The 14,030-nt window shown below is 46.5% G+C and overlaps 6 protein-coding genes across 6 annotated transcripts; 2 read left to right on the top strand and 4 right to left on the bottom strand.

Moving 5' to 3' along the window:
- Positions 1-493: 493 nt before the first annotated feature.
- Positions 494-2,349, bottom strand: TRUGW13939_00253 (uncharacterized protein; the record flags this gene model as incomplete). The annotated part of the gene is made up of 2 exons (XM_035483463.1): positions 494-637; positions 706-2,349. The coding sequence occupies 2 exons, from the start codon at positions 2,347-2,349 to the stop codon at positions 494-496; spliced, it is 1,788 nt and encodes a 595-aa protein (XP_035339356.1).
- Positions 2,350-3,003: 654 nt separating this feature from the next.
- On the top strand, positions 3,004-7,210 carry TRUGW13939_00252 (uncharacterized protein; the record flags this gene model as incomplete). The annotated part of the gene is made up of 8 exons (XM_035483462.1): positions 3,004-3,284; positions 3,338-3,964; positions 4,016-4,137; positions 5,114-5,170; positions 5,219-5,348; positions 5,401-5,998; positions 6,061-6,634; positions 7,161-7,210. 8 exons carry the CDS (start codon positions 3,004-3,006, stop codon positions 7,208-7,210), a joined length of 2,439 nt encoding a protein of 812 aa, XP_035339355.1.
- On the bottom strand, positions 7,155-8,547 carry TRUGW13939_00251 (uncharacterized protein; the record flags this gene model as incomplete). The annotated part of the gene is made up of 2 exons (XM_035483461.1): positions 7,155-8,423; positions 8,491-8,547. The coding sequence occupies 2 exons, from the start codon at positions 8,545-8,547 to the stop codon at positions 7,155-7,157; spliced, it is 1,326 nt and encodes a 441-aa protein (XP_035339354.1).
- A 574-nt stretch (positions 8,548-9,121) lies between these two features.
- Positions 9,122-10,336, top strand: TRUGW13939_00250 (uncharacterized protein; the record flags this gene model as incomplete). The annotated part of the gene is made up of 4 exons (XM_035483460.1): positions 9,122-9,321; positions 9,382-9,597; positions 9,664-10,100; positions 10,164-10,336. 4 exons carry the CDS (start codon positions 9,122-9,124, stop codon positions 10,334-10,336), a joined length of 1,026 nt encoding a protein of 341 aa, XP_035339353.1.
- Positions 10,337-10,852: 516 nt separating this feature from the next.
- TRUGW13939_00249 (uncharacterized protein) lies at positions 10,853-11,972 on the bottom strand (the record flags this gene model as incomplete). Its single annotated transcript, XM_035483459.1, has 6 exons — positions 10,853-11,007; positions 11,068-11,184; positions 11,241-11,466; positions 11,527-11,655; positions 11,706-11,829; positions 11,905-11,972. The coding sequence occupies 6 exons, from the start codon at positions 11,970-11,972 to the stop codon at positions 10,853-10,855; spliced, it is 819 nt and encodes a 272-aa protein (XP_035339352.1).
- A 518-nt stretch (positions 11,973-12,490) lies between these two features.
- Positions 12,491-13,949, bottom strand: TRUGW13939_00248 (uncharacterized protein; the record flags this gene model as incomplete). Its single annotated transcript, XM_035483458.1, has 2 exons — positions 12,491-13,861; positions 13,920-13,949. The coding sequence occupies 2 exons, from the start codon at positions 13,947-13,949 to the stop codon at positions 12,491-12,493; spliced, it is 1,401 nt and encodes a 466-aa protein (XP_035339351.1).
- Between the last annotated feature and the right edge of the window lie 81 nt (positions 13,950-14,030).

The following is a 14,030-nucleotide window of genomic DNA, read 5'->3' as shown; positions in this document are numbered from 1 at the left end:
AAAAGTCATATCCTGGCAGGTACGTAATTCCATCCCTTCTTGGTAGACTTGTTACTGATCTTCAACGTAGGAAGTACCCGGCGATTGGACCGTTTTTCCATTTATACTAAGCCGGCGAATAACATTGAAACTACTAAGGCAATATAGCATGGCGTGCGCTGACAGTGAAAATTTTATGGGAGCTTGAGTTTGGCTCAACATGCATTGTACAATGATATGTTTTACCCTTTCATTTTATAAGGCCCTAGATGTACACGTGTTTCTCTTTAATACACAATTACCATAACACCATTTATCAGGGAAAAAACATTGAACCTCGGATTAGGAAAATCAGGTAGGATATCCACCTCATGTTATTAATCCTATGTATAATTGCGTTTTAGGTAGCTAAATTACGGTGCCTTTGTACTCTGAAGTAAACTAGACATATATCACAAGATTGTAGTAACTAATAATAATACCCACAAACGTCATGTCATGCCCTTCCTTTTACTCACTGCTTGATAAAGGGAAGAATAATCGAGCTCGGATATTGCTTTCCAATATGAATTGTATGTAAACCTTTGTTCAGCTCATGTTCCGGTCGAGGCTGGGAAAAGCTCTTGAACTCTGCAATACTGGGATATTGTCCGGAAACCTGGTTTACTAGTCAGTATACTCTTGTAACTGGGAATTAAAGAAGATACAAGAACGGGGGAGAAATACCTGCAAGGATATGGTCTCTCCCTCTTCAAAGTCATAACCCATGGCCCATAATCCGATTTCCAGTTTCACAATTTCTCCCGGCCTCACCTTCTCCTGCTTCGTGTGGGGATGGAATGGGAACTGGGGATGGATGCTCTTTGTGGAGTCATACGCACGATGTGATGCACGCAATATACCAGTTGAGCCCAAGTGAAGATTTGTGCTTTGCCGATCCTTCTCGGGTATCTCATCAATGGATTTGACCGGGGTTGTTTCGATAGGGAAGTTTAAGTGCATGAGTAGCTTTCCATTGCGATCCCGCTTGCGGAGAATGACAAAGACAGTAAAGTCATCTTGCTTCTCATTGGAGACATATAGAACTGCCTTCGGTAGGCCGATTAGCTGCGTTGCCTTTTCAAAAGTATGAGAGAACTCGGCGATAGATTCTCGTTGCTCTGAGTTGTATGACACCGTTGCAATATCGGTATTAGAAGGAGCCTCTGTTCTTAAAGAACCATCTTTAGCAAGAAACAGTTCGCAATACTCGGTATTAGGAGCTGGAAAGTCCTCGAGGAGGATATCGTCGATAGCCGTCCGGTCGCCGAATCGAAGGGCTGACCAACGCACTTTCGGAGTCTTTTCCCAACCATTACCTACTTCTTCTCGCAAGTAACGATCAAAGAACAAGAAAAGCTCTTTTTCGGATTCGGGTTCGCTGTATAGCTCATACCACTCCTGCTTGCTTCCCCAGCGAATCCATTTGTTGTCATGTGGCAGTTCCAACCATGCGCGAACACTTCCCATTGTGTGGATGGATGAGACATCGCTTCCTCGAATATAAACCGGACACTGAATTTTCGTCATGTCGGCACGTTTATCCTCCCAGAACGCGTTTGACACATTAGAACGACGGTACATTTCTTCAAAGTCTTCCAACCCTGAGTTCACCTGTCCGCGAACAATAGCATTTGCAATGAGATCGAAATTGCTCATGAAAAACCAACCACCGCGGCAGAATTGTTCTCTGTAGATATCTCCAGATCCTTCCCAAGGAGCAATTGCCTTCAGCGAAGGTGGCTGCTGAGATGCAATGAACCATTGAGAGATAGCCAAGGCCGAATTGCCGGCCATTCCAACGTGACCATTGCACCAGTCCATCTTTGCCAATGCTTCAACAACATCGTATCCATCTTCTGCATCCTGGGTGCCCATGACGCCAATCGAGCCATCACTATGTCCTACGCCACGCGTATCGACACTAACGATTGCATACCCGCGTGGGCACCAAGTTTGAGGGTCCAGACCCTCAAACTTTTCAATACCACTTAGGTCTTCACGAGGTACGCAGCATTTCCACACAGTCATGGGTAGCATCTCCAGAGCACTGTATTTTTTCCCATAGAATGACCAACTGAGGACCACGGGGACTTTCTCCGTTGTGTTTGCAGGTCGATAAATATCGACGTAGAGTCTGGCACCGTCGCGTACCACGATTTCGATATCGTGCTCGACTAGAATGTCGCTTTTCAAGGGCTTCGCATTAAAGCCATTCCAGCCTTTGGGCAAGACTTCTTTTTTGCCGGATTGGAAGCCCACATAGCCGTTTTCACCAACGGTGGGTTGCTTGACACGCTTGTATGCGACTTGGAGAGGAGGGAGAGGCATGATGGATTGTTTTCCTCAGTTTATAAATTGTAGATTTTGAATAACAATGATGACCAAAAAAAAATAGAAAAGTTCAGATTCGTCTGGAATATCAATGTGTAACAATACCACTTTGGAGTATAAAGGTCAAGATATACAATTAGGTTACCGAAGATGATGGGCTTCTCGCACATGCTCCGAACGACGTGCAAGTTTCTCATTTCCAGTCCCACTTTCGGTCTAACGACGAAATGTGTAGCATCTTCTCCGCACCTTTGAAAAAACAGGCCCGGTTGACGCATAGAAAGCGGGGATGTTGGAGGAGCAACTCTAAAGTGCAATGAACGGAGAACGATCTTAGGGCACACTAAAGGTCCGAGTAAGCGCCCCGAGGATCACCCCCGAAAGGCTCTTGTAGTACAATGGCTTGGTGGGTATTCGGGGCACCCGCCGAGGGGTTCTCGGCCACTAACAAGTAGCATGCATCGCCGAGGCAACATTCCTGAAATCAGCTGAGTAGACCTTGGCGAATGCAAGAAGGGCCTCTAGGCAATAAGCTTTTAATGTTACGTATTTCTACCATTCAGATTTCCCTTCATCTCGTCGACGAAATCAGTTCTTGATACTTGTCTTTTGGAATAACCTCCTGAATTAGCGATTCAAACACTCATCAAGATGTCTCTCACAGAAACCGAAATTCAGGCAAAAGCCGCTCTACAAAAGTCTCTACGCGAATCTGAAGATCTCATTCACTTCGAGCCAAGAGTTTACGGAGACTGGCGCGATGAATTCCATGAAAATGGCTGTGTTGTGATCAAGAATGTCATCAGCCGTGAAAAAGCCAAGTACTACTGCGACAAGCAGATTGAATGGCTTCACAAGTTTGATTTAGGATTTGACGAGAATGATGAGAGTACATGGGCAGCTGAGCACTTGCCAGTCAATTTCAAGGGAGGGTGAGTCATAGTATCCTAAACTAAATCCAGGGAGCACCACTAAATTGATGTAGAATGTACTACGCATATGCCGCTCCGCACGAAAAGATGGCATGGGAAGCTCGAATGGAACCCGCTGTCTTCGAAATCTTCGAAAAACTATGGGAAACCAAAGAATTGATTTCATCCTTCGATGGCTTGAACGTCTCCCTACCGCGACGCAAAGATCTTGCAGGGACCCCCTGGCCACACTGTGACCAGAACCCAGCTCGCAAAGGAATGCAGGCCGTCCAAGGTTTGTTGAACTTTGCACCAAACGGCCCCAAGGATGGAGGTTTGGTCTTGATGAAAGGTTCTGCTAAGCTATTCAATGAATATTTCGCCCAGGACAGGGAGCCATATGCACACGAAGATGCTCCTCCACCAGAATTGAGGTATCAGGATCTTTTCCTGTTCAATCCGAGGGACCTCAAATGGTTCGAAGAGCGTGGCTGTGAGCTAGTCAAGATCAACATGGAACCCGGCGACTTTGTTCTCTGGGACTCGCGCACTATTCACTATGCTGAATTGCCTCAGGGTGATCAGATCCGACATGTCCAGTATATTTGCATGACACCTCGACGATTCGCGACCAAAGAAGCTCTAGAGTTGAAGAAGGAATGCTTCAATAGCTGGCTTGGTACCACTCACTGGCCACACTGGTATGTATGATGACTCTCTGTATGAGCACACTGGACTAATTAAGACTTTAGTAATATTCGCCCATCGGCCGAAAAGCCCATGCGAAACGGAAAAGTCTGCCCGAAATACCGTACAGAGCCATTCGAGAAGCCTGAACTTACGGACCGTCTGCTACAGCTGGCTGGAATTGAGGGTTACGATTAACATTGGACAAGCTTGTCATCGACTGTATCTATCTTAAATCAGAAGGAATTAGAAATGCATTACTTTTGGAAACAAATCACTCTTTTTCATCCCTTTCCTTGAAAAATAGTGTATTCTAGTGCGTAGACTTTGCGTGCTGCGTATATCTCTACCCTACTACCACTCGAATTTCTTAAAACAGAGTATCCTTAACAATCACATAATTTCGTCCCCAATCCAACAATAAAGTCGCCTCCGGGCCCAGCTCGCTCGGCACACTGTCCCAGAACAAAAAGATGCATTCTACCCCGCGGGGTTACCTTGCCCTTGAATCTGCGGGAAGCGCTAGATATCTCGGAGCTTGCTTTACTAGCTACCGAATGACCCTCGGGGCAGTGACCGAGCACAATCCATGGGTCAACCGTGCACGACCCCGTAATGCTGGGGGGTTTCTCCATGGCCTTGTCTCAATTACCCCCGAGTCTATTTTGCCTCCCGTCTTGGAAAAGCTTTCGGCGCTACTTTATGTGCGAAAAGGGATTCGTGACACTATACACGTAGTCGTGAGGACGCTACGCAGCGTTGCGTATATGCCCACTCGACTATGTCCATTCCATTACCATATATAGAGCTAGTCGTTGACCTTGTCATGCCGATAACAGTTGTCAAGACTACGCACATTACACTGGCGGGAAACTATCAGGTTTCTCGCAGCCACCCCTAACTAATTCTACTTTACTCAAACGACTCAATTGAGACTCAAATATGGCAGACACCAAGCCAACCTCTGACAAAGTGTCATCCCTCCATGTCGAGGAGGTGGAGCCCGCCATAGGCGCGGAGAACGAGGTGGGCCAGGTGCATACTATGGGCACAGTGCAGTTGACTGAAGGGGAAATTGTCTACATTCCGACACCGACAACGGATCCTCAGGGCAAGCACAACTCATTTCGAGATAGTCATGGCATCTGCTAACTGCGTTGTAGATCCACTTAACCTACCCATGTGGCAGAAATTTGTCATTCTGGCTATCATTTCTATTTGTTCGTGATCTTTCCAATTAATACCTAAACACTAATAACATCTACCAGTCTCAACGATCGGTCTCACTCTTGTCTCTGGATTCGGTGGCTTGTTGGGCTTCTACATCCCTGAATATTCGGCAGCCGGCAAGGATTACAACGCCATAACCAAGTTGATGACTTACCCAACCTTGTTTATGTATGTTACGACAATCCATGTTTCTGACTTCACAAACCTAACAAATCACTAGGGGAATCGGCAACCTCATCGGCATGCCTCTCGCCATAGGAGTTGGCAGGCGTGTCGTATTCCTCGGCTCAACGGTAGTGCTAGTCATCGGCGCAGCTCTCTGCGCTGCTGCCAAAACCTACGAATGGCAACTTGCATGTCGCATGGTCATTGGACTAGCAGCAGGTCAAAGTGAGTCGGTCGTTCCCATGGTATCTCAAGAAATCTTCTTCCTGCACGAGAGAAGCACCGCAATTACAGTCCAGCTAGCAGTCCAAACTATCCTGTCATGTGTCTTGACGCTTTTTGCTAGTCCCATTGCAGGCGCCATCACACCGCAGTGGTGGTATGGTCTGGGTGCTATTCTGAGTGGTTTACAATTTATCCTTACATTCTTCTTCTTGCCTGAAACCAAGTATGAACGACCTTTGTCTTCTTATCAGGAAGCGTCGTCCACGGAAGACTCCACACCTGAGAATGCTGAGGGCGCATCTGTGAAACAAGAAGTACCGGTTTACACGAGCCGGCCTCCTTTGGATTATGCAAATTATGAGCAACGTACATGGAGGTCTGATTTACGCCTATGGGTTGGAACCCCTGACTGGGCTGGAACCTGGATCGTCCTCAAGGCAAGTCAATTCTCCCTTTCTCACCTTTGACTTTCATTGACACGACTACATAGCAAACCGGTGAACTTCTTCTCTTCCCCAACGTCATCTGGGCACTACTCATCAACGGCGTGACTCTTGGAACCAACGTCGCTATCGGCACGACTTATAGTGCTATAGTTACGGGTGCGCCATATAACTGGCCTAACAACAGCGCATCATACGCCAATATCGGCCAGATAGTGACTGCCGTCGTGGCACTACCACTCCTAGGGCAGGGCTCAGACTGGCTCATCAAGCGCATGGCCAAAAGAAATGGCGGCTTACACGAGCCCGAAGTTCGATTGATCCCATTGATCATTCCCATTATAGTCGGAACTTTTACTGTTGTGTTATACGGCCAAGGAGCAGCTCATCCGGAAAAGTACCATTGGTTTCTCTATGTGTGGACCATCGCGGCGTACTATTTTGCTTTTGTAGGTGCAAACATCACTGCTGTTACGTACCTATTGGACAGTTATCCGGCTCGCGCTGGTCCATTGTTGGTTATCGTATGTGCTTTTAGGGGTTTTATTTCGTTTGGAACGAGCTACGGTACTGCTCCGTTTATTGCTAGTTATGGATATGACGGGACTTTTGGAACTTTTGGTGCGTTAACGGCTGCAATGGGGTTGTTAGGCATTCTAGTTTATGTCTGGGGGAAAAAGATTCGTCATGTAACTGGTCGATTTGCAAGAGATTGATCGTACATATGTACTATGGGGATATACTAGGTACTCGGTAACCGCTTATATCGCCCTCGCCCTAGAGTTAGCAGCCATTCAAATGTTGAGAAGGGGTACCTAGATAGCTCCTAAATTTAATGAATACCTAGCAAATGCAGAATGATATAGCTAATACTTCTTCAACATATTGCTCTTTGTATGGATTACATCTCCTGGGCATCTAACAGGATCCACACATATAATCTTGGAAAGTGACCAGCTTTCCTGACATATAGATTATTTCATGGTCATAAGGGTCTTGTTTCAGCTAGGAGGTTTCTATGTTTATATCTGATAATATCAGACCGGCAGTAAACAATCAGTATAGGAAATACTTTCAATGTCTTGCGAATAATTGCTATAATCTCGAATTGTTACATATTGATAAAAAACACAATATGTATCTAAAGAGCCACTTCCTGTGTCTTCACCTCTCTCTCAGCAATACTCATCTTCCTGAAATCATCCGCCACCCTTTCCTGTTCAGTCTGCTGTCTCGCCCACTTTAAGGCCCCATTATAACTACAATTATAATCCATAAACTCACTCGGACTCATCTTAATCTTCACACTCCCCTCCTCCGTAGCCGGCTTAGCAGCTTGCCGACTATACTGCTGGATAGTCGTAGCTCGCCTATACCGACATGCGAAAATCTTCTCATTAATAGCTTTGATCTGCTCCAACGGCGCATCATTTCCGTCAAGAATATCAGTGTAAAAAGTACCCACCGCCTCCGCATCCTCAATCGTCTGACTCGCCCCCTGTCCCTGCGTCGGCAACATCGCATGCGCAGCATCGCCAACAAGAATAACCCTTCCCTTCATCCACGTCGGTAACGGATCAATATCACGCAATTGCCACAATCCGACCTCACCATCTTTGACGCACGACAACGGCCCACGTGCCCATTCAGGAAAATCGGCGAACAATTCACACATTTTGGGGATGTCCCCATGTGTCGTCCAACTCGTGTCTGTGGTATTTTCGTTCATATCTTCATCGGGAACCATGGCGACGATACTATATACCGATCCGTTTCGGGATGGGCCCATGATCATTCTTCTGTTGTGGGCCATGACCATAGTCGTGTATGGAGCTCGAGGGTCTACGACGTCACAAAATGCCTTGCAGTCTGACAGGAGTTTGTCAACTGGTAGAATCATTCGATACGCTGAATGACCAGTCCTCAGGGCTGGTATTTTTGTCCCCAATATTGAATCACGAATAATGCTTTTAATGCCATCCGCGCCAATGATCAGATCGGCATGAAACTTCTCACCGGTTTGGGTATACACAACCCCTTCCTCACAATCACAGTGCGTAACACGTTTTGAAACAAGTATCTCAGCAGGTTCACCAGCCCATTCCTTTGAGGTAGCCCGCTTCTTCAACGCATCATGTAAATCAACCCGATGATATAGCATACGCTCAGCACCGTATTTCTCCATCGTCGAAAGCGGTATTCGCATTTGTAGCTCTCCATCAAGGTTGTATACCTGAAATCCTTCATCCACCATTGACCCCTTTGCTTGCAAGGTTTTGGCCAGATTCCATGTCATTTCGACGATCTTGGAGGCGTTCGGTTGGAGGGAGATGACGGCGCCGATTTCGCGGTTAAGGGATGATTGTTCTAGCACAATGATTTTGCGGTTTGAGGCGCGGAGGGCGATGGCCTGCTCTCATAATCAGGATAATCCAGGTTGACGTGTTTTGTGACAATAAATAGGGTTGGATGCTTACGGTAGCTAGGCCGGCGATACCGCCTCCTACGATGATGATTTTGAATTGCTTGCTCATGATGAATTGATACGACCTGAACGTGAGTATTTTTGAAATGACACCTTATGAATTTCGTTACTTTCTCTCTCAAAACCAGATGTATTATTTTCTTCTTTCGGCTTTTTCTCTCTTCCCCCCACATACAACATCCGCGAAATTTCCCATTTCGGCAACTCTTCTTCCGCGGTCGCCACCTCCACATTCCGAAGCGGCATGTCCTTTGTCTCACATGGCCTTTAGTCCGGGGATGCTTGTCAATCAAGCTACATAATTGGATTGAGAGAAGTTCATAACATTACTCCATATATATGCACGTTGGGTGGGGCTTTCTCCGAACAATCGCTCGGCCGCTAAGCCTCCGGAGCCCTAATTCAAGCCCCGAGGAAACGACCGAGCAGCTCTCGAGGGTGGGGGGGTCTACATACTCGAAGTATGATCAGTAACCGGAAATTGTATCTGATATTAACCATATTGTGAAGGGAAGCAAGAATCAGCATTTAAACACCAGTCAACACATCCATACATCCATCCCATCACTAATAAGCCATCTAATCCCAACCCAGTATCAACGCAACAAGTGAATATAAACGACATGTCTACAACAACCCAAACACAATCCCAAACCACCCTTCAGGGCCCCGAAGTGGGAATGGCCCTCGACGGCCGTCCCACACATTACAACGACTTTCGCGACCAACTCAACCGCGATGGATATGCAGTCATCAAAGGCGCTATCCCGCGTGAGCGAGCAGAAGGATACGCAGATAAGTTTTTGAGTTATATTGAGGATTTGTACTACAACTTCTATCTCCCTACTAGATAGCATGTACACTAATGGGTTGGGGACGGTAGTGGCCTAGGCTTCAACCGCAATGACCCCTCAACCGTAAAACGGGACATGTTACCCGTCATCAACGAAAAGGGAATGATCCTCAACTACGGCGTTACGCATGAGCAATGGGTATGGGACATTCGCGGCGAGCCTGGTGTTGTTGATACGTTTGCCAAGGTGTATGAAGATGATGATTTGATTGTTTCGTTTGATGTGGTTAATGTTGGATTCGCAAAGTACCTCCCCTCCTTGCCCCCAACTCCACATATCTGTTGAAGAACGAATGCTGAGAGGTAAAACAGCCGCGCAGACCTCCCCGAAAACAAACCCTGGCCCCATCAAGACCAAGATCCCTCCAAACCCGGCTTCCGCTGCCTTCAAGGCCTTGTGAACCTCAACCCCTGCGGACCCAACGACGGCGGGTTGATCGTCTGCAAAGGCGGTCATATCTCGTCCGAAAGATTCCACGCCGAAATGGCGAACGAACCGCGTATCCCGGCCTGGACACCAGAATGGTACGGGTTTACTGACGCGGGAATGAAATGGTTATCCGATCATGGGCTGCAATGGGAAAAAGTATGCGCCGAACCGGGTGATTTAATTGTTTGGGATTCGAGGACGCCGCATTATAATGTCCCTCCGACGTCTAAGCAGGATCGGTTGGCGGTCTATACGTGTTATATGCCTGCTAGGGTTGTTTCGCAGGAGGATCTGGTGAGGAAGAAGGGGGCTTTTGAGAGTATGCTTATTTCTCCTTCCCTTCTTTGGGCTTTGGGTGGGATGATGGTGGCTAATGAAGTAGAACGACTGGGAACAACACACTGGCCAAACGCGAGACATGTTGCGCCGAACAATGATGCGATGAGAGATGGGAAGTTGTGTCCAAAGAACCGGACGGGACCCGTGCAGGATCCTGTGTTGGATGAGAGGACGTTTAAACTTACTGGTATTCCTTATATTAAAGCGTCTGCTTAGTTCCTTTAGTTTCTAAGCTCATGTCTAGGTTTTGAGTATGAGTGAAAGTGTTTGAAAATGTGAAATCCAAGGAATCGACAAATAAATATAGGATATTTTGTCTTCATCTGCAATACAAGGTACATTAAGTACATTAACCTCGCCTCGCATTTAGCGACCTGTGTGTATGGGGGTATATGTATTACTTTGACATCGCACCGGATTACCAGAGCGCCGCAACTGCTGGATACGTGTGCCCGGTGGCAGCTGGCCTTGTTCGCGTAGTACAAAATATTATTGCATGAATTCGTGTAGCCCTGGATATTATGAAAAATGTCACCAGGATGCTTTTTTTTCTTTATTATGAAATTTAAAACAAGACCAATTCAGTTCAATAACCAAGACTCATCAGTCGTATATATTTACCTATCTACAAGGCACAATCGGCCGTATAACTTTCTGAACAGGAGCAATAATACACCGCCATGTACTATCTATTACTAATAGATACTTCAAATAGTCATACATCCTCCCTCCCTAGTAGCCGTCTCTCTTTTCTCCTCCCTGAGCAGTGCCAGCCGCGAATGCAAGCTGACGGCTCATGCCCTCGGCCAGAACTCCGACGTCTGTGATAATAGAAACCATATTGAATCCTTGTGCGATGCGATTCCGGGCGTCATTTCCATCGGTGCCTAATCGTGTATCGTTAGAACAGTCTTGGGGTTATACGGACTCGAACTCTAAGAACATACAGAAGATAGCGGCCGTCTTGCCGGCCGACTTGGCCGCCTTCAAGATTCGCTGAATGGCAGCTTCATGCTCGTCACCGCCACGAGTAACTCCCAGTTGCTTGGCAAGGTCAAAGGGACCTAGTGATAGAAAGTTAGATTCTCTCCATGAGTGCGATCAAAAGAACAAGGCATACCGATCAAGAGAACATCGAGCCCATCCACAGCTGCAATCTTCTCCACGTTTTCAACACCCGGCCTGGACTCGATCTGAACCGCCACAATCAAAGAGTCATCCGCATGGGCATCGTGTTGCTCGCCGGCCGCGACGCCGGGCATGGCGTGGGGGGCGAACATTGGTCCATAGCCCCGGGTTCCGCGAGGGGGATACTTGGAATATTTCACGATTCTAGCGGCATCTTCCTATAGAAATAGGAAATTAACACAAAAATAAATGTCTTGTTAACATCCGCCACCACCAACCTCTGAGTGGCACATGGGTGTCATAACTCCATGGGCGCCCGCGTCCAAAGCGCGCTTGATCATCCATTCTTCCCCCCAGGGGACGCGAATAATGGGGCTGGCCCCTTCCGATGCAATGGCATTGTTGAGCTATTATCTTTATGTTAGGTCTGGCAAACATGGGTACGTGGGAAATATACCTCGTAATAATCTCTATCCGTGATCAATCCATGCTCTGCATCGACCAAGACCCAGCTGAAGCCTCCAGTCGGGCTCTGTGCTCCGGAGCGAAGAAAAGTTTTTGCTGCAGAAGCACTGTTAAGACTGTATACTGACAGGTTAGCATTGAATAATCAACCGTGGTTTTCAGTATCTTCATAGTATACTACAAGTACCTACCAGAGCCAGAACCCAAAGGCTGGCGAGTCCTTTTGCAGGGCAGAGCGGATGGCTGTGTCAAACGGCATGGTTATAGATTATATGACGAGGAATCAAAAATTAAGTCAAAGGAAGCAAGAGAGAGAGAGAGAAAAAGAATTGAGAAAATGTTGTTCAAGAAAGCGAAGAGTTTCCCCACCCCCACCTTTCATGTCGGTGAAAACGCCGAGCGCGTACACAATGTTATCGATAAGTCGGGGCTCGGGTTAGCACAGCCCGAAGCACATGTATCATATCATTATGCCGCTTAATACTTCTACTAGGATTGCACCCTTTTTATTAGGTTGTTAGTCTGCAAATTCATATGCGGAGTGTAGGTTTTTTATGATCATCTATGTTTGGTAGGGATCTTGAATCGCCTTCAATAAAATTCACCCTAATAGAAAATATACTGCGAATTATGATAGCATTGAACGTTCGCTTAAATTACACCAGCTGACGACATCAGAAACGTAAAATCGACTGAATAAACAAAAGTCACATGTTCCCTTTCTGATAGACTCGGAGGCATAGAATACCTACGATAAAGGCAAACAGATTGAAAACATCAATTGATTTCATGTATATCGGGCCACTTGCCCACATCGTTGCTACCATACTGGCGCCCCATGGTGAGTTGTTCCAAAGACTTCTCTAAGTGGTCCCAGGTTCCTCCACTGTCATATTCAATATCACCTATATCGAATCTGACCTCACCCCACCACTGTTCTAGCGCGTATACAAATAATCGGTTCAGGCTACGGAATCCCGACAGAGCAGTGAAGAAACTGTAATAGCAATCGTACATAATTTTACCCTCATAAGAGATAGCATTCTCAGTACTCTGTAGTTCGTTTATAGGTGTCACCGTGGCAATATATACTGATAACGTGAGCCCTAATGGAGTCCAATCATCTCTTGTCCTCTCCAAATATTCCACGAGATCCTGGTGGGGATATCGATATTGGGAAGGGTCTTCATTGTAAGAATTTCCGTCCCCGTTGAGAACAACCTCGAGGGAACGAATGTATTTCAGTCCATCCCTTGGAACAGCCCACGATAAAAAAGAAGACGGTTGGCTCATACATGACTTCTTGTCATCATGCATTATAATGAACCTGTTTTTTCCGAAGAATACGCGTAGAGCGTCTTCGCGAAAGGCACGGCTGACTTGCCATAAAGCTACAGGAGGTTCCCAGCACAAACATTGCTTACTGACAGCAGACGCATGATATGTATTACAGTAGCAGTAGTAATACACCGAGTTTCTTAAATCGTGATGGTTCAAACACCAATCGGAGTTTTGGAGAGAATACCCATGTTTCGTCGTCCAACAGATTTTGCCACCCCCAGGAACCAAACCTGTATTCTCAAGAATTATTAATCTGATTTCACATGGCAGATATTCGTATCTAAATGGCTTTTCCACGTATTCAACATTTCTGAGTAGCACCCCTTTCGCCCGAAGTCTTGAAATACGTGCTAACTCGGCGAGCCCATTGTTGCTACCTAGGGATATGCTGCAGTTCTTCAAAACTGGTAGCTTCGCCAATGGGGCCACCATGGTTTCTCCTGTGTTGAAGTTTTCAACGTAGCAAATTAACTGTAAATGTAGTCTCCCTGGTGTGATACGAGCGGCCAGCATTTCCGACGCCCGCTTCCACTCTCTCAGCACTTTTGTTCCGTGCTCGTTGGGATTTTGGGATTTTTCTAATAGTAGTGGACGGGTGAAGCAATAGGTTTCTTCGCGTCGAGTAAAAAGCCATGAGTCATCTTTTTTGTGAACACAGCGTTCATGGCTGAGGACAACTGTTAGATCCCGCATGTGTTTAAGACCATGGTCACTGAGGTTTTGCAGACTGGCAAGACCATTGGTGTTGTCGTATAAAATGATAAACACTCTACGCGAGTACACGATTGGTGTTAGCTCATTATAAATCTGGTGGCAAGTGAACAGAAGATTATGCGGCCATTTATTTGTATCAGGTTGTTTTGACAAAGCCGCAGTCCAAGGGAATGGCGGGCATGGTGGTGGCTCAAAATACTCGTAGATTTTATGTCTGATATATAGAGGGAAGCATAATAAGGAGTGAATGTGTGGAATCTGC

This window comes from Talaromyces rugulosus, chromosome I (genome assembly GCF_013368755.1).
Source record: "Talaromyces rugulosus chromosome I, complete sequence".
NCBI classification, from domain to species: domain Eukaryota; kingdom Fungi; phylum Ascomycota; class Eurotiomycetes; order Eurotiales; family Trichocomaceae; genus Talaromyces; species Talaromyces rugulosus.
This window is presented reverse-complemented; position numbering and strand designations above follow the sequence as displayed.